The following is a 27,548-nucleotide window of genomic DNA, read 5'->3' as shown; positions in this document are numbered from 1 at the left end:
GCACACTACTGCTCTTCTCGGCTTAAGGGCGGGGTTTTCTGACTTTCACATTAGATACTTACAGAACTTTCTCAGGGGCCAAATTTCAACCACCCTAAAGATCAGAACTGGGATGAGCTCTGTGAGCTGGTCCTGTTTAAGTGATTTAAAATGAATAAGGTTATCTTAACCATGAGTGTCTTCCACCCCATCCCCAAGAAACTTATGATAACAACTAACATGCGCAACGTGGCAGGCACTGAGCAAGTGCTCACTGACATTAGCTTTTTAACGGCAACAATTTATAAATTAGATGCTACAATTATTACCCTTTCATTTTTAGAATGGGTAAAAGAGTCTTCAAGAAACTAACTTCTTTTTCCAAGAAAGTGGCAAAGCTAAGATCCAATCTCCAGGTCTAGTACGGTAGGAAATAAGCATTATTTCATACTGTACTTAATTTATGCTATCAGATAGCTTTGGGACAGCTGGTTTTATAATTGAAGAAATTAAAAAAATCATTTGACCATCAGAGTCCATTACAATCACTTGTTACCAGTTTCTTGCAAGGGAATCCAGAGATGTGGCCCCTTTCTCTCATCACTCCATAGATTGAAGGACCCTATCCTAAACTGTTTAAGTGGCATGGGGCTACACTAGAGCAAGGATGAGAATTTTGAGCTAACCCAGTCACTGCTGTCTGCAAGCCAGCCGAAGGTGAAGCCCGCCCTTCCAGTGCCCGAGGGAGAGGCCTCACCATAGCAGCATTGTGTTCCTCCAGCGCTGCTGCGCGGATCACCTTGCGGAGGAGCCGCCTGTTCCGGAGAGCATGCTGCTGCCTCTTAAATCGCTCGTAGAGTAACTGGTTGTGCAGTAAAAGCAGCTGGTTGCGGAGGGTGTGGATCTCATCTGAGGGAGGAGAGCCTGGTTTTAAAGCAGAGGGAGGTGGCGGAGATGTATTTTACATGGTGCTCCATCAGAGCCCTCCTTCCATTTTTGTCAACTTAAGAAATGCAAGTCCTTGCAAAACAAATCACCACTCACTTTGCCACTGACTGTTTGGATCCCAGCAACATGGAGTGAGGAGATAAGAGCCCTTAATTGCCTCATTTGAAAGAAATGCAGAGTAATATGATGTGGGATCCAACCTGGCTCAACTCCACAAATCTGGAGTGACCTATATATCTATATCTTAAGGTCCTTCCTTCAGTGGGGAATTCCCGACAAGAACTCTCAGCTCCATTTACCTCTCTTTGGTCTTTCCTAAGGACGCCTAGCAGGCACATCTGCACTTTTTGTACCTGGCTCACACGCATGGTACTCGCCACTTTTTAAAAATAGGAAATGCTGATTTTGCAACAGTTGCGACATTTCAGCCAAACAGATAACCCACTGGGCTAGCAGAGAAGGGAGTTCTGTTTCCTATGACGTGCCCCCTTCAAGGACAGAAAAGGCAACATGCACTCAGGAACCAACCAGAACTCCATGGGCTGGGTTTGGAGCTAAAGTAACAACTTTACCTCCAAAGTGGGTCCAGTCGACAGACTTGCTGGGTAAAGACAACCTAGGAAGAAAGTTTTTGAGTTACCAGTCTTACCTAGAAAAATCTTATCTGGACTTTTAATTGCAGCTAATTTAAATTATTTCCTTGCTGTCAAAATTCACCATGGCATGGGAACTCAAAGCCCGCTGGGAGTTGCAAGAAACGCCTGATGAGAGGCTAGACGGAGACGGTGCTCTGCCAAGGGGAGGGGTGTCCATTATTTGTGACCACCAAGTGGAGTGCAGAAGCCCTGGCCCTGAGCTTGGCTCTCCACAGCTGTCTTTGTTAAGGCAGAGCTAGCTTTCTGGCCAGGTCTCCAAAGCAATTTATGACAAAACAGAGCTGTTTCCAACTCTCTGTTGAATGGCACCAGAAGTAGTTCTAGGCTGAAAAATGGACTTTCACCCAAGTTGAAGGAAATGAGTAGACTTTCTAGGTGAGCCTATTGTATCAGAGCCCATTTGGAAAGAAGAAGACACATTACAGTGCATTAAATTCCATCTTAGGTTTCTATACTAGACTGAAGGAAAGTAACCCAACATCCCCCAAACCCTGCTCCGAAATGGCAGGTGATTCCAAATTCTAGATATTTCTGTATTCTTTCCCTGGATAGCTTTTGAAAAAGGCAATGGAAGGGTTGAAAACAGCATCCTGGATAGATTTCTTTCCCAGAAAGCCTGTGTGACATTATGAGGGAAGAGGGAGTAAGCCAACACTGAACTTGCATTAGAATGCTGATGGCTACACATTCCACCTATTGAGCTGTATTGTCAAACATGGAAAGAGGTTCTTAGACAATTATAGCTGTAGAAGAGGCTATGTCACATATTTCAATATTATTTGGAATCGCATAACCTCATCCTCAAATTTTTAGAGGGTGAATATCAACATACCTGAGCATCATCAAAATACAGTGGCATAAAAAGCCTAAATATGAAATTAATTTTCAGGAAAAAAGGTACCGAGGAAGTATTCTAACTCGATGGGCATATACAGAACATATACAAATCCACGAAAAGGCAGTGCGCTGCGAGAGGATCGTGACAGAAAAGGAAAGGAAATGGTTGCCTTTGGACATCAGCATGAAGAGCGTACATTTCCTGCATTTTATAACCAGCCTCCAGCACCTTACTTGTTAAGCTCCTTGGTGTGTGCATCTGCTCCCTGCTGTATCAGTCTGTCCAGAACTTCCATTGGGGAGGTAGAGGGCATGTACTTTTCTTCTGTGTTTCCCTTTACTTTTTTTGATAGTTCCTCAGTCTTCTCACTAACAAACTGATAGGCAGTCTTTGGCAATGCCACCTCAAAAAGATGATCATATGGGGGAGGCTGCCCACTTCCAAAGCCCACTGCCTTCTGAGGTGGAATTTTATAAGGACTTGGAGTGAGGATATTTGTCTCCAAAGAAGTCTGGCGTTCCCTGGCTCCAACAGGGCTTTCATCAACACCTCCAAAGGGCAGGTCTATGGGAGTAAAGGCTTGCTTTGGTGTGTCAGGCCCAAGCTTGTCCAGGGAGGAGTTTAAAGTTTCTGGGTTCACATTAGCGCTTTGCGTCCCAGAGACTGCTGAGTGGGTCTTTCGCTGAGAACCTGGGAGACTGTCTCGGTAGAAAGGGGAATCAAAGCCACCTCGAGGAACCAGAGGCTCTGCATCCGTGGTAGTGATCTCAGAGAGTTCTTTAGAGATTGCAGCTGGGAGGGGGGGGAAGAACACAAGAGAAACCACAGTGAATACGTAGTCTGCATCAGGCCAGGGAGTTTGAGTTATCAGGCTGCCCCGTACCAGGGTCACTCAGCAAGGAAAAAAGATCCCTTAGCTAGGACCTAGAATAACACCCATCACCTCATGCCCACCGCCAACCAAGGGAAGTAAAACCAGGTCACCGTATGTGTGTTGATACAAAACGGTTTCACAGCAGAACAAGAATTAGGTTTCATCATTTCACGGGCACAGAACCACACCCCCCCCCCCCACACACACACATTACCTTCTTCTTTATCTTTCTCGATACTATCTTCTTCAGAGGCCAGATCACCTAAAAACACTGGAAGATCACTTAGAGTGACAGAACCTTTGCTGCCCGGTGTCTCTTCTAAATAGGAACAAAGACAGCTCTGGTTAAACACACACACACACACACACACACACACACACACACACACATCTGTAATTCCTGAGACTATGAAATGGTTTATACTGTCATTCAGTCTGACTCGTCACCTGGACAGAAAAGTCTGCAAAGGATTCTCTCCAGTGGCTTACTTGAGAAGGCTCAGTTATTGTAAATCACCCGATCAGCCTAAAAAGTCCACTGCGGTCAAGTCAGTGTTGACTGACGTTCACGGGGTGTCTCTCGAGAAGCCCCTCTAGGCTGTGCTCTGTCAAAAGTCGGTTTCTAGGCCTTTCTTCCAAGGTACCGCTGGGTGAGTGTGAGCTATCAATCTTTTGAGTAGTGGTTCCGTGCTGAGCCAACTGTACCATCCAGGGGCTCAATCTCATTAAAGTACCAAAAATATATGTAACAACCCCCTGGAAAACACAATTCTTTATTTTCAATGTCTCAGTGAACAAGTAAAACTGTATCATTTAATCCGATCAAAAAATTTTATGTATTTCTTTGCAATAATTCAAAAGCTTTTGTGGTGCTACTGGTTAAGTTGGCTTTTAAGAATTACTGACTCATTGTTTCATTGCCTCTAAACTTTTGAGTTTTACAGATTCTAGAATTACCTTGCTTTACATGCATCTAACCCAATGAACAGAGATGGCCAAGGCTCCCCCACAGAGATTTACCTAATGCTCGGTCACCGGGACGGTGCTGCTGCCTGGGCTGACAGGGACGTGCAGGCTCTGTTCTCTCTTCCTGGAAAGATAAGTACCGTTTGCATCAGAAGGCAAAAATATTTTGTGAATGTTCTCTGATGTATAACATCCTAAATAATTTTCAACGTATTATACAGGAGTTCAAGGTTAGTCCAGAAATTAGCACTCCAAATTTTTGGCCTCAGATTATCTTTATTATTTGAAACAATTATTGAAAACACCAAGTCCTTTGCCTTATCTAGAGTATATCTATTGATAGTACTTGTACTAGAAGTTAAAACTTCAAATTTCTCTATTAAGGACAATTAAAAAGAACCAACCCATTACATGTTAACATAAATCACATCTATTCCATGTAAAATAACTTTATTTTCTTATACCAAAAGTGTATTTTGTGAAGAGGGAAACTGTTAGACATTTTACAAAATTCATGAGTATCTGGCTTACTAGAGAAAGCTGGACTCCATGTGCTTCTGTACTCAAACTGCTGCTTTGGCTAAAGTATACAAAGGAAGTCTGGCCTGCTCTTCGAGCATGGCGTTGGAAAAAAATAGAGTATGCAACAGACTTTTTTAGGTAATTGTCTATATGATCTTCCTTGATGTCACATCCAAACTCAACAGGGGTTTCTTTTTTTTTAAAATCATTTTATTGAGAGCTCTTACAGCTCTTATCACAATTTATACATCCAACCATGCTATCAAGCACATTTGTACATAAGTTGCCATCATCATTTTCAAAACATTTTCTTTCTACTTGAGTCCTTGGTATCATATCCTCCTTCCTTGACCCTCCAATCCCTCATGAACCCTTGATAATTTTTTTTTTCATGACACAAACTGCTGTCTCCTTTCACCCACGTTTCTGTTGTCCGTCCCCTTGGGAAGTGCTTATATGTAGATCATTGTGATTTGTTCCCCCTTTCTCCCCCCACCTCCCCCTTACCCTCCTGGTATCACTACTCTCATTATTGGTCCTGAAGGGTTTATCTGTCCTGGATTCCCTGTGTTGCAAGCTGTTATCACAACAGGAGTTTCTAAAAGGTTAGTTACAATGTAGACTCTGAAACATACCCATTTTCATACTGCTTGTTAAAATTTCTGACACTACTTGCGCTTTTAGAGTCCCACACTGAGCGTGGACCATACCAATCAAAGCACAGGAGGGGTCAAGTTTTGCTCTGCTATGCATAAGGTCACCAGGGCTCCACGCCAACTGCATGGCAACCACACACCAGCACTTTGTACTCTGAAAGCTCCTTTTACACAAGCATGCTTCTGTAACAGCACGTGGTGGTCGTTTGGAAAATATTGTTTTACCAAGCTATGCAGATGTTTCAAACGATGACCACATTCCATTGACTCAGATCACATACTATTAGCCAAACACCTCTCCCCACAAGACTTCTCATCCTCAAGAGAACAGTCTTGGGAAGCTATCAAGCGCAAGGTTGCAGATGCATGCTTCTTGTTTTTTTTTAATATTCACCAAGAAGTTGAATTTTATCACTAGCTACAAATACTGTTGGTTGTTTAACTTGAAACGAAAGATTCATCTCATCATTTGAGATACTTCCTGCCAAAAAAACCAGTCTCCGTAAGTGTAGTGTGTTAATTGTTCCTTCAAATAAAACTGGTGCTCCATGAAAAATGGCAAAGCCACTAGTTCAGCTATCAATTCAAATAATCACACAAGTGCTTCAGATAGCTGCCACGCGTTGGTGTGGCCCGAAAGTGCTGTCCATCTGGGGACACAGAGTATTCTATGTACCTACGTCCTCGAGTATAAGCTGGCCCCAACTCAGTGAGGTACCTAATCTTACCACAAAAACTGCACTGAGAACTGTGCTGAAAAACCCGGCTTAAACGTGAGTATATACAGTGTGTGCATATGTGTGTGTGCCCAAGGGCCGTGGCTCAATAGAACTAGTCTTTTTTTTTTTTTTTTAGAACTAGTCATTTCTATTGCTTGCATTCAACTTATGCAAGCCGTCTTTTTACGAGTCGGCAGGGAAGAATCCAGTGGCTCTTAGGACAGTTTGGAGCCTGTGTGCAATCGTGCTGCAGCACCAGTCATCTCGCTCACCATCCTTTCTGTAATGTTGGTGCAAATGTCAGCTCAGTACAAAGGAGTCAGAAATGGCTTAGTATTCCTATGAAAACAGTCTGACCTAGTGAACCCTGGAAGATTTGCGAAACCTCAGGTTTCTACACATTACACACTGAGATAGGTTGGATTCTATTTTCAATTATTCTGATTCAAGCTCATCCCATTTTAGATAAAAAATAATCTATATGGTGGAGCTAGGCTGTACTGAGTGAGAAGGTAAGTATGTCACTGTGGTGGGCAGGGAACTAGCAGGTGAGCTGACACATACCTTCTTGTGGGGTGTGGCTGTGGCCTGTGCGAGTGAAATGTGCACATATTCATCCGAGTGGCAGAGTGGGGCTGGAGGAGGAGAGGTCGCTGGGGTCCCCAGAGGGGTTCCTTTTCCACCTACTGAGACATAAGGGCAGAATATATATGACCAAACTATTAAAAAAAATTGTTTGGTTTCAGTCCAACTATCATTACAAATAAAGATGCTAGAATTAACTTTCTGGAGCCTAGATCAGTCTCTGGTTTAGTCTGTTTTGGTTTTTAAGGTTCATCTTACATTTTCTGAAAGCCCCTGAGGTAAGTGTCCCCGGCAAAATAGGAAAACTATTGTGCTAAGTGCCCCCCCCACCCCCCAAAGAGGAGAACTATGGCAAGTGGCCCCCAAACTCAGTATCAGATCTAAAGCACAATTCCTTCTATCATAAAGGTCAGGTCAAAATCAGCGAACTAAATCCATCCTAAGGCATACACACCCGTTGTACCAAAGACTTTGCTGTAGGGCTGTGACAACTCAGGCGGGACATTTCCAGGAGAAGTGGGCGGAGTGGTCATACCACAAACCGTAGCTGGGCTCCAAAGAGTAGGCTAGGGTGCAAGAACACGTGTTAATAAAGCACTAAGTTGTCACACGACTAATACCCAGGAACAAATGTTCAGTTCACACGGAGCCTTTTCAAATGTAAAAAGGCCTGAATGAAAGCAATGAGTTATAGATTTGTTAAGTTATATTTTGCTAAGATCCAAAATGAACCCAAGTGGCAATATGATTCATCCTTAAAACATTCCTTGGTAAGATGATTGATGGCTACAATGAGCTGTTTGAGAGTGTTGCAACCACATGCTATACATCCTGACCCCAGTGGGCAGCTTCACTAGATAGCAGAGAAGAGAGCAGGCACACAATTTTACACCATACTTGCAGCGGCTCAGTTAACAGCCGTGTTGATGGGGAACTCAGAGTCTGAGGTAGCTGCCCTGGCGTATTTAACATCAGCCGAGAAGTAGAGTAAGGGGTAGAAGTAGCAGTCCCTAGAATGAAAGGAAAAGAAAACATGGGGTTAATGTGTGGCTTTAGATTATTCTGATAATAAACTAAGATTCTTTAGGCCATTTGATAATATTCAATTCTCAATAATTAACAAATCTGAGTGCTTTCCTGACACCTTAGGGACAAAGTCACATTATTAAAAAAAAAAAGTTCTTTAAATGTTCCAAAAAATATCATCTGATGGTTTTTAGTTTTCAGTAAAGTCGGATACCTAGTTAAGCACAATCTGAACTGACAATTTTAGCAGTGCAGCCTATGGATTAACTCTGGACTTTTTATATGAACCTAATTCTAAATTATTCAGATTTGCTAAAACTGTAGCAATGCTTTAGACATGAGCATCTTATTGTGTCTGCAAACTGGGAAGATTCCCTTATGAAGTCCAGAAATCAAATACTATTTCCCCTCTTAATCTGTTGAAGAGAAATCCTCAAATCTGTTGACAAACCGTAATCCAGTAAGAAATCAAGAACATGAGACTCTAAAGTATAATTACCTCTAGAACTTGAAGGAAGCATTAACTAGGAGAAAAATGGAGGCAAGTTCACATTTTAATTATTTGGGGAAAATTGCTGAACTCTGAACTAAGTCTTATTCTAGGAAAAGAAAACACAGTAAACAAAATAAACAATGCTTTCCAGAGACAAAGTTGTAAAGCAGATAAGTACCAAAGCCACTTTTTACCATAGCTATTCTGTGTGTCAACATAAGGGCTGGCAGTAGAATCAGTTGAGCGATGAGGAAAGTGTGCTGAGATTTGGTGAGACACAGAATAGCCGTCTTCGTACGAGGCTTCTGTAGGGTCCAGAGAGATTTTGGCACACTCAATTACAACATCATGAGTTTCTAATCTCTTCCACCTGGAAAAGGCAAGGAAAATCAAGAAATGCACATTTTAATCCATTCGGTCAAGTACTGGAACGGGCCAGCCCCTAACACTGGCTTAGCAGTGAACAAGGTAGAGCCATGGTCCCAAGTAATCAACATTCATTTACAAAGCTTCAAAACTATGCAAGCAAAGAAGCCCCCAATGATAATCCAGAAGAAAGGTTTGCCTGGGGGTTCCGCTCGCTCCTACGACCAGAAAAAGTACAGAAATGCTCAAACCTAGAGAAAGCCCATAGACTATTTAAAGAGTCCCCCTATGGAATTTACAATTCCAAGACTTTATCCCATGGAAAGACCTACACCAGGATTGCTTCTCGGCCATTTGGCTAAGATCAAGTGTAGTATCTGTTCTTATCAGTTTAATATCTGATATGTCCTCTATCCGAACAATATATTAAATGGATTTTTGGAGCAGGGAGTTGGAATAGGAGCTTGCTTCGTCCACTCCAAGAAAAAAAAAAAAAAAGACCTACACCAGGATAAACTATCATGTTCAACTTACAGCACAGCCAGTTAAGAGAAGAAAGGAAATAGCCAATGCCCAACCAACGAAATGTAATCTATAAAGGAAATCTAATTACACCACCATGAAAAGTCATGTTTTCAATCGATTAATGGCTGCCAAGAGTTGGGGGAGAAAACTGACCACACAGGGCATGAAGAAATTTTTAGGAAGATTGTGATCTTTGTCAAAACAGATCAAATTGATTAATCTTATTTTAACAACTGGAGCCGTCTGCTCCACATTGGACTGGTAAACACAAGGTCAGGGTTCAAACCCACCAGTCATTCCACGGGAAAGAGACGGTTATCTGCTCCTATAAAGATCTGCAATATCAGAAAGCCCACAGTCATTATGAGTCAGCATTTCAGTGGGCTTTTGTTTTTGATACATTGCTAACGCTGATTTTTTTTATGTCATTCTTTCAAAATACTAAATTATATAAATGCTCAGGATATTAAATGGGAAAAGGACAAATATCCACAAGTAGTGATGACTACCCTAAATATTTTCATTAAAAGATTTTGTTAGGAATGATATTTGTTTCCCCCTTTCAACTCAACATTTTCCAAATATTTTTTAATACAAATACGTAACAGAACACTCATGTGAATGCCTGTTGAAGTATAATTTTTCTTTCCTTTAGATAGCCTATTATACATAGTCCTAAGTTATTAATAACAAGTGATTCTTAAGCTCCAAAGATCACAGAGAACAGCACAGCAGTAAGAATGGTACTCCAAAGCTTTATGGTTAAAAAACTGATCCTATGCAATTGTTTTAAAATGCTCACAATTCCTGGATGCTTAACAAACGCAATGTTGAATACAGAAACAAAGGCGCTCAGGGCCGGAGAGCTAACCACTCCGTTTTGCTCATCTTGTCGTGTGCCAGCTCTGCCTGCCCAGGGTCTCGATGGTGAGAGTGGACTCCTCGCGCATTCTCCTTGTGACTAAAGTGATTAGGTATGAGCAGGGGCCAGGACGCTTCAGTACGTTAGAGAAGAAAATGAGAACGCATTTAGATTTTTTATTTTAATTGAAGTGAAACATTTCACTGATTCTTAGGTGGACTTTCCACTGTTTAATATTGCTCAAGTTGGGAAGCATCTTTTAATCAGTTGAATGTTAAGTTTATTTGGATTTTCACCTTTCTTTCTCCGAGGTATGTCAGTGCATCATACTTTCAGTAGCATTTTAACAATCTATGAAATATATGATGGGTTAAAGAGTCAAAGTAATACTGAGAGGTTCCTCCTTCTCCTCCTTCAACCACTTTGGCAACTACGTTGAGTGTTACGTGGAGTTATTTTAGCTAAACTGTTACCCTTTCTTCATGTTTCTAAACACTCTGTAGGTCCTAAGCTCTTCGTGTCTCTGGAGGTGGGGGCTGGGGGGGGGCAAAGTAATAAAGTACCATTCAAGCCTGAGCCATGTTTTTCATTTCTTATTTGACTTAACTTGTGTGGAGCTTTAATTCTTCTTCTTTTTTTATTTATTTATTTTTATTTTTTTATTTTAACAATTTATTGGGGCTCATACAATTCTTTTCACAGTTCATACATATACATACATCAATTGTATAAAGCACATCTGTACAGTCTTTGCCCTAATCATTTTTTTCTCTTTTCTTCTTTTACATTTTATTAGGGACTCATACAACTCTTATCACAATCCATACATATACATACATCAATTGTATAAAGCACATCCATACATTCCCTGCCCCAATCATTCTCAAGGCATTTGCTCTCCACTTAAGCCCCTTGCAACAGGTCCTCTTTTTTTCCCCCCTCCCTCTCCATTCCCCCCTCCCTCATATGCCCTTGGTAATTTATACCTTGTTATTTTGTCATATCTTGCCCTATCCGGAGTCTCCCTTCCCCCCTCTTTTTTTTTTTTTTTTTTTTGCTATGGGGAGCAGGATAGTCTCTTAGCTGTTCTCTATTTCTATGGCTAATTCTTAAAGAATGCACCCTACTATTTGAAAGCGCTACAGTATAACTGTATATACTAGAATGAAAGCAATCCATCAAGATCCTTCTTTCCCTGGACAGGTGCTTCTCTGGAGCTCTCTTCTCCCTGCTTGAGCCTGCACTGTTGTTCTCGGGCACTGCTGTGCAACTGCTGCTGGACTTTCCCTGACCACTCCTGACGCAGGCACCCAGTTCTCTGGCCGTCCAGTGTCTTTCTCTAGCCTCTTGATGGCACGTGCTTGTTTTGGTGGAGTACATGCTCCAGTGGCTAGCGGAAGCACAGTTCAAAGAGAGGCAGAAGACTGCACAGATATGTGATGCACCATTTGGCTAAGGATGGAAATCTAAATTGAAACATTTAGAATGGAAAACCCTTTTCTCAATTTTTAAAGTGCTCTAGAAGCTAAAATAATTCTGATTTTTAAAACATATATGTATTTGTTTTGTTTCCTCTCTGAAAGATTTATTCCTGGTGTTTAGAAATTTCACAATACTGAGACTTGCTGGTACTTTCCCTGATTGAGCTTGCCATTAGGTAAGCTCTTTCAATCTGGAAAACTCATATCCTTCAGTCAGTCCTAGCAAACTTTCTTATAGTATTTCTTTCACAGGAGTCCTAGTGACACAGATTAAAGAGCTAGGCTGCTAGCTAAAGGTCAGTGGTTTGCTCTATAGGAGAAAGATGTGGTAGCTGATCTTAGATGACTGCATTTTAGCTCCTTATTCTTCTCGGTTTCATTTGGTCTCTGTTTTTTTGATTCAGAGCTCTCTTTCAAAGTGCCCCTTGCCTATCCAAGGTGAACGAGGGGCAACAAACTAACCAAGGAAACTTCAAAGTTAACATACTAAACACAGAACACTGGAAAACTGCACAGTCTTCAAAACCCTCACCCAATAAACACTGAAAAGTAAGCGCATATACATTAAAATTAGATGTATTTGTGTGTGTGCACACACATGCGTGTATCCCCACCAGAGAGTAGAATGTTAGAAGAGGAAATAGCACCCGAGATTTCTGAAACTGCAAAGAAGATAGGCAAACAGTAATTGAATTAGTATATTCAAGAAAGTAGACTCCTAAACTACCAACGTTTCAAAGCCAAGTCAATCTGCTTTACGCTGCAGAATCCTTAAAAAGTTACAGCTTTTATAGCACCAAGCCCTTCTGGAACTGAAGCAGAGTGGTGAGTAGGTGAGAGCAGCTAAAACAAGGCAACAGGGAGAAACAGAGCCCCTAGTTCTCCTGCCCAACCTTATGCTCCCCAGGCAACAGCACTCCTCCCACTAGAAACCTGGGTGTTTTAGGCTCTGCAGAGGGTAATACAAAGAGTTTCTGAACTGAGGCCCTCCAGAAATAGTTGAGGGCATGAATAATGTTCCAAACAAGGGGATTAGGTGAACACACATACACTGTGAATGCCAAGACCACGATCTCTTCCCCACAAGTCCTCTGTACCTCCCAGTGGCAGTCCTTACCAGAGTGGAGGGCAGAAGATTCTTCTCTAAGATATCTAACTAGCTCAAAAACAAAGCAATACTGGTATTAGTATCTTCGACAAATGCCTCAATCAGTCTACAGGGAAGTTAAAAGTCAACATGGCCCACCCCAGTGAATAGACCTTTACAGTTTCCCCAGCCAAACACAAGTTGATTACCAGACATTTTAAGAAAGCCTCAAGATGTAGGAAATACCAAAACAGAAATGAAGCCGCTTAGAGAAAGCAGATTATGCAGGGAAACAAATCCAACCTATCATTACATGATTGCAACAGTGAGACAAAACAAGCTACTATAATACGCAACAGAGGACTAAAGCGTCTTTAAATACTAGAAAGATGGTGGTAGAAATAGAAACTGTAATAAAAGTATTTAAAGCTAAAGATAAATTATCAAGGGTTCATGAGGGTGGGGGAAAGCGGGGAGGGATGGGGAAAATTGAGGCACTGATACCAAGGGCTCAAGTAGAAAGCAAATGTTTTGAGAATAATGATGGCAACAAATGTACAAATGTGCTAGACACAATGGATGTGTGTATGGATTGTGATAAGAGTTGTATGAGCCCCCAATAAAATGATTTAAAAATATTTTTTAGGTTAAAGGAAGTCTTCCCAAAAGAACAACAAAAGCAGGAGAGATAAGTAAGAGATCTGGTCCAGGAGGTCCCAATCTGAATACCAAGTTCCAGAAACAATAACTGAATCAAGCATAAATAATTAAGGGGAGCTTTTTAGAACTTAAAAGGTAAGAATTTCCACACTGAAGAGTGAAAAAGAACAGGTTTATACGGAGGAACACCACTAGGAAATTTAAGAATATTATGGGAACAAAGACTCATAAAAAAATACCAACAAATACAGATAATCAGAAATCATGATGTTTTCAGTTTTCAACACTAGAAGCGAGATGGCAATACAATGCCTTCAAATTACTGAATGAGAATGCCTCCCAAGTTAGGCAAACGAATGCCCTTCCCAAAAAGCTACTGAAAGATACGTAAGTATTATAAGGAAAATAATAGTAAATTAAAAAGACGTGCTCTATAGAAAGTCGGAGATTCTACAGAGGATAACATTTAAAGTACCATGGACTGCCAAAAGACTAAACAAATATGTCTTGCAAAAAGTACAGCCTGGATGGTGAGACTGCATCTCAGGTACTTTGGACATGTTATCAGGAGCAAACAGTCCTCTGGAAAAGCACATCATGGTAAAGCAGAGGAGCACCAAACAAGAGGAAGACCTTTGACAACATGGATTGACACAACGGCTACAACAACAGTCTCAAAGGTGACAATTGCGAGGATGGTGCAGGATCAGGTGGTCTTTCGTTCTGTTGCACACAGGGTCGCTATGACATGGAACCAACTCAGCAGCACCTAGCAATAACAACAATCCATACTAAGTACCAGCACTGTCATTATTTCCATTCTGTTTTCATTGATCTGGCCTCTATTCTCTTCCTTGCCTTCTCACCTTTTGGGGGGGGTAAATGTTGAGCATTTGGTTTCATGTAGTTCACTGTTTGAGGTAGTACACTACTCATGGGAGATACTCTGTTTTGTAAGCCAATTTAGTATGTGAGACAGCTCTGATTCCATGTGCAAAGGCTATCTTAAGATGACAATCTCCAAGGTCCTCTTTCAGGCCAAGAGGCCTGCCCTTTATAAGGAGAGAGTTTGGTTCACATTTTGCTTCCGTTCTAATTGGGACATTCTAATTTGTCTCAGGTCAGAATGGTAAATACCAGTAGCTGGGCACCATCTAGTTCTTTAGGTCTCAGGTCGACAAGGTTGTAAGCCATGTGAACTAATAGTTCCAAGGATTGGTTTCCTCTTTGAGCTTTTGACTTCCATTCTTCTCTTTTGCTCCATACAAGTAGAAGCCACATGCAAGTCATTAAGACCCCAGCACTACTCATCAGACTCAGCTGCAGACCATTATCTTTGTGAACCATGTGTTGTCAGCTGACTAACTTGCTCCCCTAGACCAGCGGTCAGCAAACTGTGGCTCAAAAGCCATATGCTGCTCTTTGGTAAGGACATATGGCCCTAAAGTAAAATTATAGTATTTTAAAGCTTATTATTCAGATAGTGGTGATTTCATTTGTTTTTTTAAAACTATGTTTATGGCTCTTAAATCACTTTTTAAATGTTGTTAAGAGAAAGGACTGACTCTTCCATCTCTAAAGTTTGCCAAACCCTGCCCTAACCTATAGCCCCCAATGTCCTTGAGTCAAAATGAAATCCCAGGAGTGGTTTGGTGAAATGCAGGAAGCCTCCATAACTGTGTCCCCTGTGTGAGTCGTTACCTACGTGGATATATATATTATTTACAAAGGAGCTTCAAAGGATTTGTAGAAAAAGTGGAATGAAAGGTAATGAAACTTTTCCAAGAGTAATACACCTACAGAGTCTTGGTGGCACAGTAAGCTAAGTGTTAAGGTGCTAACCTAAATGTTAGCAGTTCAAACCCACCAGCCACTCCACCAGGGAAAGTTGAAGCAGTCTGCTCCCATAAAGATTTACAGCCTCAAAACTCTATGGAACAGTTCAACTCTATTTTATAGAGACACTAGGAATTGGAATCAACTCTATGGCAGCAGGCTTTACAGATGCACCTATACATGGATATACATTTACCTCCACATCTACCCACATTACCCTATACATTTTAAAAATGTACTATTGTTGCAAAATTGTATATGCTTGGAACAAGTAAAGCTGCACTGCAGGGCTTGCAATGAATGAAATGAAACAGAATGCCTATGAATTGTTTTAACGTTGAAAATCTGTTCTGTGAATCTTCACTTAATTCACAATAACAAGTTTGTGTTTGTTTTTGTAACTTAGATCACTTGCTGATGAAGTTCTATTCCCCTCTTCTTTGTAGGGATCCGCTGAGGACGGTCATTCCATCCCACAGCAGTGTTTTCCTTAGACCTACCCGGAAGAGCTGCAAGCAGGCCACAGTGAGCTTAGAAGCAGGAAACACAAAAGCAATTGCATCCTCTGGCCACATTTCGGCAGCACATTTGGTACATGACCTTGTCTATAGGCTTTGACTGATGCCCTGACTAGGGTAAGCCTTGTACTTCCAAGAACTCACTCATGGCCTTGCCCACTAACTTCCTCAGAAAGGGCTTTTGTAAACTCTCAAGGAAAGTGAAGCCAGAGACACAGACACTACATTCATCTCTTTGTCTCCTGGAAATCTTCTTCGACTAGTGGCAGATTGCCCCTTCCTTAGCCAAGCTTGGCTTCCTAATCAGCTTTTCAAATTAGAACAACAACACAAACAAACTCAATGCCGTCGAGTGGATCCCAACTCACAGCATCCCTACAGGACGGAATAGACTCGCCCAGTAAAGATTTGAAGGACGTAGCTTTTACGGAATCCAACTGCGAGGTCTTTCTCGTGCAGAGCGACTGGTGGATTGAACTGCACACCTTTCAGTTAGTAGCTGAGCACTTTCCCACTGCACCACCAGGACTCCTTAACGAGGAACCAGGGCGTGAGTAACATGAAAGCAATAGGTGGAGATCACCATGATTGACGCATAACCACCACAGGCGGACAAACAACAGACACTTGGGTGAAGGGAGACAATGGTTGGTAGAAGCTATGAAAATAATAACTCATAATCTATCAAGGGGTCACAAAAGTGGGAATGGGGAGGGAGAGAAAAAAGAGCTGGTACAAGGACTCAAATAGAAAGTAAATGTTGGAGGGGGAGGTAAGAAGGAGGAACCCATCACAAGGTTGGAGATATAGCACCACCCCCAGGGGGACAAATAACAGAAATGTGGGTGAAGTGAGACAATGGATAATGTAAGACACAAAATTATAATAATAACATATAATTGATCAAGGATTCACGAGGGTGGAAGAGTGGAGAGGGAGGGGAAAAAAGAGGAGCTAATACCAAGGGCTCAAGAAGAAAGAATTTTGGAAATGTTTATGGCAACATATGTACAAGTGTGCTTAATACTACTGAATGATGGATTGTTATAAGATTTGTAAGAACTCCCCAATAAAATGGTTAATAATTTTTAAAAGTAAATATTTAGAAAGATGGATGTATGGATTATTATAAGAGCCCCCAATAAAATGATCTTAAAAAAAATTTTTTTAAAAAGCAGTAGGTGGGATGGAAGACGCGAGAGAAAGACAGCTTCAGTTGGGGAGGGTTTGACAGCGGCTTTTTAATGCTGTATTTCTTTCCCTCTGTGATGACATTCAGAAATTATTACTTAATTTTACATATATGTTTATATACTTTTCTTTTTTTATACTTTTCTACATACATATATTTCATAATAAATCCCAAACTAACTGCCATCAAGTCAATTCTAACTCATAGACACGATAGAGGGTTTTGAAAGTATAAATCTCTATGGGAACAGATAGCATTGGCTTTCTCCTGCAGAGTGGATGGTGGTTTTGAACCACCAACCTTGCAGTAACACCCGACAGGGTCACCAGGGAACTGACTGCATGGAAGAGGCCTGGTTTGTAGAGAAATAGTTATGAGTTGGGCTGTGTGGTAGTTACATAATCTATTGTCAATTTGTGACTTAAAGAGTAAAGTGGTGGGGTTTAACCTGTCAATCAGGTCGCAGCTTGATGACCTCATTTGGCGGCGCTAAGGAGATAAATAGCTCAAGAAATTCCTGTGGACAAGACATGCAACTATGCTAGAGTCCTGGAGCTAAAGGAGCCATGTGGAGCCCCCTGCCAGCGCTGAGATGCTTCCAATGCCACTGGGTCCACAAGACTTTCCACCCACTGACCTATGATATTCTTGCATTCAGTGTCATTGTGTGTGTCTGAAGAGGAATTTACACATTGGTATCGGACATATGGGATAATTTCGGACTTATGAACCTGATGTGGACTGGGCTGGGATGTTTTCTCAATAACCAATTACTCTTATATATAAAACTCTTTCTTATACACATATGAATGTCTCTATGAATTTGTTTCTCTAGCTTACCCAGACTAACACAGGCTGCTAACTACAAGGCCAGAAATTCGGAACCACCAGCCATTCCTCTGGAGAAAGATGAGGCTTTCTACTCCTGTCAAGAGTTAGTCTTGGACACCCACAGGTGCAGTTCTACCCTGTCTCATAGGGCTACTATGAGTCAGAATCGGCTTAATGGCAGTTAGGTTTTGAGCATTAGGGAATCAGGCAAGGGACCAGGTTTTTCAGTGGAAGAATCATGAAATGTCACTATCTGTGAGTTCGTTTCTCCAAAACAGGTTCATTCTTCCGCCCAGGACCCGTAAGCCTGGGGATGCCAGGAAAAAAACATGGGCAGAGAGCTGCGTGTCTCACCTCGCAGCTCAATGTGTACCGTTTCATTTAACTGCCACCTTTTGGTCCCAATACCAACTCCAGCTCCACCCTACCTGGTCTCCTCAAGCTAAGAGTCTCTCACACTCACTTTCTCCAGAGAATAAATGTAGTGGGGGCTTTTGCCTGTCAGTGCAGGGTGAAGAAAAAGACCTAAGATAGCCAAGCACTCAGTATACAGACTTTCTGCGATGCACTTGTGTCCAGCCACACACTCCATCGCCCGCTTGGAAATAATATCACCCGAGTATAAGTTTCCCTGGTTGTCCCGCGAGGCGCATACCTGCACTGAAACATCTCGCTCTCACTAAGGCAGCAAGATGGTAGAGATATGTTTTAAACTCACACAGAGTTGTATGAGTCCTTAAAATAAAATGATTCCATATGTAGAAGACAATCTATATTCCCAAACAATGGGGACATTTCCCAGATTACATATTCAATTTCTCAAGAAAGTCTTTAAAATTCTGTGTCACTATGCAATTTAGTTTCCATACCTCCGAGGGTCCAGTTCATGGTCCTTAGATCCAGTCACTAACTCCGGATGAATCCGCACATGCTCCATCATTGGCTACACGAGTTTGGGTTAAAAAATTAGACAATTCGCTGAATGTAGTATCACTTGGCATTCAATAAGGACTAAGTACTACAATACAAAGGGCCTTGAAATCTTCATGCTAAGTAAAATAAATCACTCACATAAGACCACAGATTATGTAATGCCATTTATATGAAGCGTTCAGATTAGGCCACTGGATATAGAAATCAGTTGTTCCCTAAGGCTGAGGGATAAAAACTAGGGGAAATGAGTAGTGATAGCTAGCAGACACAGAATTTCTTTTGGGAATGATGAAAACATTATAAAATTGGTTGTAGTACAACTCTGTGACTATACTGTAAGCATTAAATTATATTAATTTAAATGGATGAGCTATAAGGTATGTGAATTATATCTCAAAGAAGCAATTGCCATTCTAAAAAAAAGATTGATTCCTCCTCCCCTCCCAACCCCCTGCCCAAAATTTTCCTCTACCAAAGGTTAGAAAGGTAGTTTGTCTGAAAGTATGGTATCAAATAAACGAGCAATTTTAATTTACCTTAACCACTTCTTCAAAAGTCTCCAAGTTTTCCTTCATACTGTAGTGAGACCGTAGAAAGGAGACAAAGTTGCACGGGTACATTCCATAAAGGCGATGAAAGAGAGCATAAACACTCGCGTGGAGATGGACAAGATAGATTTCTGTCACATGGCCTAAAAAAGGAAAATGGTTTAAAGGAGACTGAGTTCAAGAAAAGATTTATATTTGTCCAAATAGCCACCAACACACAGATGCTGGCAGAACCTTTTATTTGCTCCCCCTTTGTTCCAAAGATAGCAAGTCAGTGGCTTTCTAAAATGAAAATCTGAACCCACCAGACATCCCAATGTGAATTCAATGGCTCCCAGTCTACCAAGTGTGACCTGCCCTTCTTTCCAGTCTTCCTGCGCAAGGCGCCCAAACATCTCACAACACTGAACTACCTTTCTAGTGCTAGCCATGGTCCGGAAATGTCGAACTCTACTTCTCCGTTGCCAAAGTAAGCACCAGTCTAGCAAGGACAGACTCAGACTCACCTCTCCGTCCTCTGTGCCTTGTTCTATGTGCAATGCGTAACAGCCATTCAGATAACTGTGGGATGACTGTGAGTCTTGTAAAATCAGTATGCAGTCTCAGCTAGACAGATTGAAAGGGATGCAGTAACAAGACTCTGACTGTCATGAGCTGCCTATATAAACAGCTGAGGGAGAACACTTGCACATTTACCTCCCTTACCTAGATCTTACGGGAAAGCCCATGTCCATAGTATACACAGAGCTTCTCCACACGGAGAGAGAGACCACTCCTCGGTCCCAAAGAAGACACCACTAAGTAAGTTGGCATCATATGAGTCTGTGCTTGGTTATTTAATCCTGTGGAGAAAGCAACACTATTGTGTTTCACAGGGCTTACACAGTTCACTCTGTCAATATGGGTATCTCACCCTGGGCTTACCAGAAGATTCCAAACTCAGATGTGTATAGTTTCTAAATCATACTGACAAAACTGTGCTGTTAATGGAGGGGGCGGGGGGGGGCACTGCATTTGAAATAAGAATGCTAATTATAAGTAGGACATGTGCTTTCTTTCCTCTTCTATACTGTACAGTGAACAGGTTCTCAAAACTGGAAATTTGTGTTGTGTTACAACAGACCGGCAGAATAGGACAAAATGTTCACCAAGTTCAGTCCTCTAGTCACAGTCTAGAATCTAGATGAAAGTTGTTTTCAGTTTAAATACTTGAAAATTAGAAAGTTTTACATCCTACCATTCAATTTCTTTCTGACAATGAATCCACTTAAGCAACCAACCAAAATAAAGGTCTCTCAAAGGACATGCTTCTTATTCATGCCAAGTTCATGCTCTCATCTGGATAGTGAAAACACATTTCAGCTATAGCATTGTTTGTCTTCCCTTGCAGTCCCTGCACTGTTCATCAAAACTGGAGCCAGTCAGCTGTATTTTCTGACAGGTGTATACAGAGAACTTTACCTGGTTTCTTCAGACACCAAGTTGAAAGACGGCCAAAAATATCAAAGAAATCATGAAGGTGCTGTTTGCCGGACTGTGGAATCATCGGCAGCAGGGTTATCAACACTAAAACTCCTGTGGTGAGGACTACTACATCGGTGTCAGTCTGCAGGGAGAAAGTCAAGAAACCTGTCAGACACATGTTAGGGTCAGCATTCGGAGCAATGCTACACGGTGCACGAAGAGGTTCTAAGTCATAGAGGAGCCGCACACCAGCAGTTCACTTGCATTCCCATTTCCCATTCCTAAAGGCCTAACAGACTCAACAAGAAACTGCTGAAGGCTAGCTCTACTTTAACGAGTCTGTGAGGGTCATTTACAATATACTCACACAAACTCAACCAGGGGATGAGTTTAAACTTGACTCAGGGATTTGCAAGACCCAAAGCCTTAAAACGTTCTGTTTATAGCATCAACATTTCTGCTTTTTAACAGAACAGAGGAATGTTGTTCTCTTTTGCTTCATTCATCTGAACCCTGAAATATTTTCTTGTCAAGTTCATTAAAAAATTACTATACATTGACAAATAATTGGCTATTTTTTAAAGAACTGCAACCACAGAAATATAATTTAAGAAGAAATGCATAGAGCAATAAGTCCACGTGATGGGTCACTATGAGAGTAATATTTAGAGATAGACAAAAAAGAGACGATATGGTAACCTATGACCATGCCTGTTGGGTCACATATCATTAGGCTAATTGAAGACACTACAAACACAGTGGATAATGAATCAACTCAGACTAGCTACAGCAGCTCACCTGACTCATAATTAACCACCAGTGTTTGCCAAGTAACTAAACTCCACATTTAAGAAATTAAGTTACCAATTTAAAGAGCTGAGGCATTTTTCAGAAAACAAAGAAGGGGGTAGGGTAGAATATGAGGGGTGGGATGGGAGTGATGAGTGGTTTAAACTGTTGAAGGTGGAGCTGACGGTCTGAAATGTCAATCTCCCCACCTAATTCACAACAGAAAAATTCAACAAAAAGCAAAAAGTTGAAGCAGAATTATTACTGTGATTAAAGTAATCTATGAGTCTGGAAATAAAGCTGTAAATATATTGACATTTGAAGCCAAGCGCTAGGCCTTTTGTTACGGCAGACCTATATGGTAAGAAGAACGCAACTAATCCACTGGCAAAAGAAACGAGAGCGTGTGCCATGTAAACAATGATTCCCAGCAAACACAACTGAGCCACAGCTCAGTGTGGCACTACATTCTACCAGATGACTTGATTCATAGTCAGTGAGTCATTTTCCAGGCTCACTCTTTTGGGGACAGTGTTTACCACAATCTGAACTAATAATAAATATGCTTCAAAAGGAGGTAATATTCTCAATTTAATTAAGCGGTTCCAAATTGTTCCTTTATTCTTAACATTAAATCAAGGTTTTTACGATGTCCTGACAATGTGACTCCTTTGGCCCACCTCTAGAGAGAATAATGCACAGTCACCCTGAGTGGCAAAGACAAAACTCAGTTCCCATGGTATGCATTAGATGACTCCAAAGGCAATGCCATCCTGGAACCAACACTAGTAGATATGCCCATGTCTCTGTGAGGTACAGGCAGTTAGTGCTAAGCATATTTTCTTATTTCATAAGGTAGGATGCCAGTCCAGGAACTAAAACAGATTAAGCAAATAGTCATGGTCAAACTAAAACCATAAAGTTCTATTTAGGTTGTCACTCCCTATGAAGAAAAATGCACTCGATTTAGTAATGGGGTTGTGGGGGGAGTGAACTATAATTCATTAGTTCTTATACCAACAAAACCTTAATTGCAGCTGCAACCAGACATGTTTTTACTCTAAGAGTCCCTAAGCCATTCTTCTACTAATACACCATACCTATATGCTGAAAAGGGAACTAAGAAGCGGAGGTCCTCAAAAGAGAATTCCGTGTGTTCCTGACTTGGGAAAGACTAGAAGATGATGGCAGGAAGAGATTAGGAAGAATGTAATTTTTGAACCAATCTGATTGAAGTTTTACCAGATTTACTTGGACAAAGAAGAGAAAACACCTGGATGCATGTGAGCACTTATTCATCAACCAGCAACTCTGGGTAGCATTCCTTCCCTTTGAGGAAAACAAACTGTCTTGTTGTTTTTAACTCTAAAGTTAAAATTGAGCTTGAGTATTTTAAATCGTGCAAAATTTCATAAACTATTTATACAGTCATTTCACTCCAATATTTTCAAGCATCCTACCTTGAGACATTTTAGTAAAGAAGGCAAAAGAGGTGCTTGAGAGAGCTTGTGCTTCCATGATGGCTGTAGTCGTATCACATGCCCCAAGAGAGAAAGGATGGATAAGCGAGTGGTGGTTTTGCCCACATGTTCGTTAATCTTGTCCAAGAGGTGCTAAACATATAAAAGAACAAGAAATCCTCAGATGAATGTGTGATGTTGACCCCAATTAAGGCAGCAAGAATACACTCCAGTCTCCCACTCCTCCCTTTAATGTGAAGTTAGTGTCAAGTGGATAAAGAGATCAAATACAAGGTTTTTTTCAACCAAATTAGCAAACAAAGCACTTCTGGATTTGACCTGAGAGACAGCAGCTGGTTTACAACTCCTGAAAAAAGATCCCCATCACATAGGTATGCAAGAAGAGGAGGACATGCCTATGTAGTGCTCCCTTCTGAAAAACCACATAGGCCACTTCTTGCTGAAAGCGGGAAAGGAAGCAGCCACTTATTGCTATTGTAGCCCAGCTTAGAGAGTTTGGCTCCAAATATAAATCATGTATTTGAAGTTAAAATCCACTCAGAATTAAAACAATAACAACAAAACATCTAAAAAGGCTATCAACATAAGTGTTGAAAGATGGATAACTTATGGGTCAAATTGTTGAGGTATGATTATAACATTAGAATTAATATAATTTAATGCACAACAGAAAAGTGGGTGAAGGAGACGTCGGACAGTGTAAGATATGACAAAATAATAATAAATTATCAAGGGTTCATGAGGGAGGAAGGGCTGGGGAGAGAGGGGGGAGGAAAAGTGAGGGGCTCAAGTAGAAAGATGTATTGAAAATGATGATGGCAACAAATGTACAAATGTGCTTGACACAATGGATGGATGTATGGATTGTGATAAGAGTTGTGCGAGCCCCAATAAAATAATTTTTTTAAAAAAGAATTAATACAATTTAGAAAGAAAAATCTAAAAAAGCCTCTGAAACTAATTTTGTCAAGTTTTCAGGAAACCAGGGTCCTTTAACAATGTCACCCATGGAATAAGGAGGAAGAGTCCACTGGACCAACCGTGCAGTGGCTCTGGATGCGCAATGCAACAGTACTCCCCGCGATGCATCAGGGACTCTCTCTCGTACACTTCAGCAGTTACCTTATCATGTGGCTCCTGCAGGGTAGTCAGGATGTGCAAGACCGGCTGAGAATTGGTTTCCAGGTAATAATCCACCAAGGTGTTTACAAGCATAGGTCCTCGGTCTCAACAAAGAAAAGGGTAATTTACAGTAGTATCTCTTCAAACACCAAACATTTTCCTCAAATAAATTCCTGTCACAAAACTCAAAAATGCAAGTCTTCATATTTATATCTATTCAAACAGAATTATAAACTTATTTGGCTACTTATAAAAGCATTAAAAATATCATTTTTTTACTTATTAGATGGAAAAGTCTTCTCTCATTCTTACACACACACACACACACACACACACACACCCTCAGCTTCCCATATCAGTGTACAGTTTATCTCATTTTTTTCTCTACCCCTTTTTTGTATCTCGTATTAAGCAGTATTTTACATATTAAAAACACACACATTAATTCTAGATAAAACAATAAATCTAGGATCTGCTCTAAAATACTCAAGAGTGAGCAGGAGTCAGAAAGGCTAGATGGCATGAATGATCAGAACCTCTGAAGCTTGGCAAGCATGTGATTTAAAAAAAAAAACAACTTCTATGTTTATGTGTACTTAATATTTTCAAAACCAAAAGTTCAGAGAGGGTACCCCCCAAAAACGGAAAAAAAGCTCCACTCGGCAGAAGCATATAGTTTGCATTTCTCCCACTAGATGAGCATTGAGCAACTCGCTCAGAGTCAGTGCACCCAGTGGCATCACCTGGGAAGGCTCTCTCTGGTCGCAGTGAATTTTTTCATAAAAGCAGTTTCATTGGAATTTCGTCTTTTTGTGATGGATAATTTAAGAGAACAATATGTGGCTGTGAAATTTCGTTTCTTGCTAGGAAAAACTGCTGCAGAACTGTTGTGATGTTGAACACAGCTTACAAGAACAGCGCTATGGGAAAAACTCAAGCATTGTGTCTGAGTGGTTTTCTCATTTCAAAAAAGGTGAAATATCGAATGATAACAAACCTCATTCTGGATGTTCATCACCTTCCAGAACGAATGAAGATGTCAACAAAACTCGTGCACTTGTGCCCAAAGACCAACACCGACCACTGAAGAAATGGGGACCACTGGACTATCTGGGAGCTCGGTTCAGCGAATGTTAATGGAAGATTGGGAATGAGAAGGGTCACTGCGAAATGTGTGCCCTGGTTCTGACCGACCAACAAAAAGAGCACCGAGTGGAAATGTGCTGCGCTTTGAAAGAAAAGCTCCAAAGCAACCCACACTTTCCCCCCAAGGTCATTCATTACGGGCGACGAGACATGGAGAGAGTCTTATGACCCCAAAAGCAAACATCAAAATCAAGCAGAAGAAGATGCCATCATCACCTCACCCAAATAGAGATTATCAAGTGAAATCAAACATCAAGATGATGCTCATTTGTTTTTTTGATGTGAGGGTGATAATGCATTTGGAGTTCGTTCCACCAGGACAGACTGCCAATAAAGCTTTTATTATTTTTCTTAAAGCTTTTCTTTTTTAATATATCATTTTATTGGGGCTCAGGCAACTCTTATCACAGTCCATACATACATCAATTGAGTAAAGCACCCTTATACATTCGTTGCCCTCATCATTCTCAAAATTCGCCTTCCACTTGGGTTCCTGGAATCAGCTCATTTTCCTTTTTTTCCCTTCTCCTTCCTCCCCGCTCCCCCATGAACCCTTAATAGTTTATAAATTATTATTTTATCTTATCTTACACTGCCCGGAGTCTCCCCTCACCCACCTTCCCACTGCCCATTCCCCAGAAAGGAGGTTACACATAGATCCCCTAGATTGGCTCTCCCTTTCTACACCCCCTTCCTTCCTGGTGTCGCCACTCTCACCGCTGGTCCTGAGGAGTTCATCCGTCCTAGATTCCCTGTGTTTCCAGATCCCTACTGCACCGCTGTGCATCCTCTGGTCTAACCAGGTCCGCAAGGCAGAATTGGGGTCATGGTAATTGCGGGGGGAGTAATCAAGATTTCCAGTTAAAAGTTCTGAATGATTGCATAACAGTGTGCAACACTAAAGGCCTGATTTATGGCAGATGGTAGGGCTGGTTTTGCCACCACGACAATGCACCTGCTCATGCAGACATCTCAGTATGCCAGTCTTTGGCAAAAAACAGCATGCCTATCTCACCCCATGTACCTTACTCACCTGACCTCTCTCTGTGTGACTTTTTGTTTCTGCAAATGCAGAGGGGGATATGAAAGGACTGTGATTTGACAATACAGAAGAGGTGAAGAAAAAAACAAGGGAGGTGTTATCCAAACAGATGAGTTTGAAAAATTTTTCCAAGAATAGAAACACAGATTTGACAAATGTATTAAATGTAATGGAGATAACCTTGAAGGTGATAAGGTTGTTTTATTAAAAAAATTTAAATATACAGCTTTGAAAAAAATGCCTTTTTTGGAGGGGGAGTACCCCCTCGTATATAGTGAATCCATGTTTTTTGGTGGTTTTAAAAGTCCCAATCTGAAGATGAAAATGAAAATTTATCATGAAGGCTTTACTGGAGTCTACGTCAATCTCTTTTGGTTAGCAGATAAACAAAACATTTTATTATTTTACTTACCAGAACTGAGGTTATCTTTAAAGACAGTTGTTATGTCATCTCGCACATCCAGCTTAGAGGAATCTAGCATGGAAAGGAGTGCCCCTATATTTGTCTGTTGGGCCATTGTCTCATATGGAGGAGCTTAGGCCAATTCCAGTACTTGTGTTACAGACTCCAAAGGCTCTTCATTGGTGCCGCTACCAGACTGAGAAAGACAAAAAAGAAAAGGCTAAGGATGTGATAAAGTGGCCCCATTTTAACTCATTTAAAAAAAGAAAGTATCAAGACAAACTAGCAAATTTATTAAAAGCCATGAAATGATTAGCCAGAAATTTGTTGATGGAACAAGTTCACCTGCAAGAATAATCCTATCTTAAACAATTTTGAATGAGGTCACAGAAATGTAACTACTGAGAAATTTAAGGAATTCATATTACCCGTGCTTGATCATCACAGGACCTTCAACTCATTGATCTGCATTGATGAGCAGTTTCCAGAAAAAGAAGTATACTATTATCTCCTTGGAAATTCCATGAGTCTAAAAATTAGTATACCAGGTTAGGCCACATGTTCTTAAGACCTACACTTAATGTAAACCAGGATCACATGTTCGAGTACACGCTCTCTTCAAATCCTTCTCTCTCTTCCAGCATCTCTCCTTTTAAAAAATATTTAAATTGTTTTTATTTTTAATATTTGATAAAATTATAAACAACTCTTTTCATGTTCTTGAATATTTCCTTGTACTGATATTACTTCCAATGTGGTAATTATTTTTTTCTTTTTCTTTAAACATTTTATTAGGGATTCATACAACTCTTATCACAATCCGTACATATACATACATCATTTGTATAAAGCACATCTGTACATTCTTTGCTCTAATCATTTTCAAACCATTTGCTCTCCACTTAAGCCCTTTGCATCAAGTCCTCTTTTTTCCCCTCCCTCCCCGCTCCCCTCTCCCTCATGAGCCCTTGATAATTTATAAATTATTATTTTGTCATAT

At 40.9% G+C, this 27,548-nt stretch overlaps 1 protein-coding gene and 1 non-coding gene across 6 annotated transcripts in view; one reads left to right on the top strand and one right to left on the bottom strand.

Moving 5' to 3' along the window:
- The window catches only part of TSC1 (TSC complex subunit 1), an 81,591-nt gene that overhangs the window by 16,861 nt on the left and 37,182 nt on the right, over positions 1-27,548 (bottom strand). For 2 of the 5 annotated variants that reach the window (XM_075560575.1, XM_075560576.1), the window contains exons 3-17: positions 26,558-26,744; positions 23,958-24,061; positions 22,815-22,967; positions 20,563-20,707; positions 19,090-19,244; positions 18,490-18,563; positions 8,457-8,632; positions 7,641-7,753; positions 7,198-7,309; positions 6,723-6,844; positions 4,316-4,385; positions 3,510-3,614; positions 2,655-3,213; positions 1,500-1,543; positions 737-903 (exon numbers count right to left, since the gene is read on the bottom strand). In XM_075560575.1, the coding sequence (XP_075416690.1) occupies positions 737-903; positions 1,500-1,543; positions 2,655-3,213; positions 3,510-3,614; positions 4,316-4,385; positions 6,723-6,844; positions 7,198-7,309; positions 7,641-7,753; positions 8,457-8,632; positions 18,490-18,563; positions 19,090-19,244; positions 20,563-20,707; positions 22,815-22,967; positions 23,958-24,061; positions 26,558-26,663 (2,205 nt within the window). In that variant the 5' untranslated portion in view covers positions 26,664-26,744. The remainder of the gene's footprint in view (positions 1-736; positions 904-1,499; positions 1,544-2,654; positions 3,214-3,509; positions 3,615-4,315; positions 4,386-6,722; positions 6,845-7,197; positions 7,310-7,640; positions 7,754-8,456; positions 8,633-18,489; positions 18,564-19,089; positions 19,245-20,562; positions 20,708-22,814; positions 22,968-23,957; positions 24,062-26,557; positions 26,745-27,548) is intronic. The other 3 variants (XM_075560578.1, XM_075560577.1, XM_075560579.1) reach the window with 3 other exon arrangements.
- LOC142460328 (U2 spliceosomal RNA) lies at positions 8,967-9,162 on the top strand. The gene has a single exon (XR_012786559.1). It is a non-coding gene; the product is annotated as a U2 spliceosomal RNA (small nuclear RNA).

This window comes from Tenrec ecaudatus, chromosome 10, assembly GCF_050624435.1.
Source record: "Tenrec ecaudatus isolate mTenEca1 chromosome 10, mTenEca1.hap1, whole genome shotgun sequence".
NCBI classification, from domain to species: Eukaryota; Metazoa; Chordata; class Mammalia; order Afrosoricida; family Tenrecidae; genus Tenrec; species Tenrec ecaudatus.
Note: the sequence above shows the minus strand (reverse complement) of the source record. Positions and strands in the feature narration are given on the sequence as shown.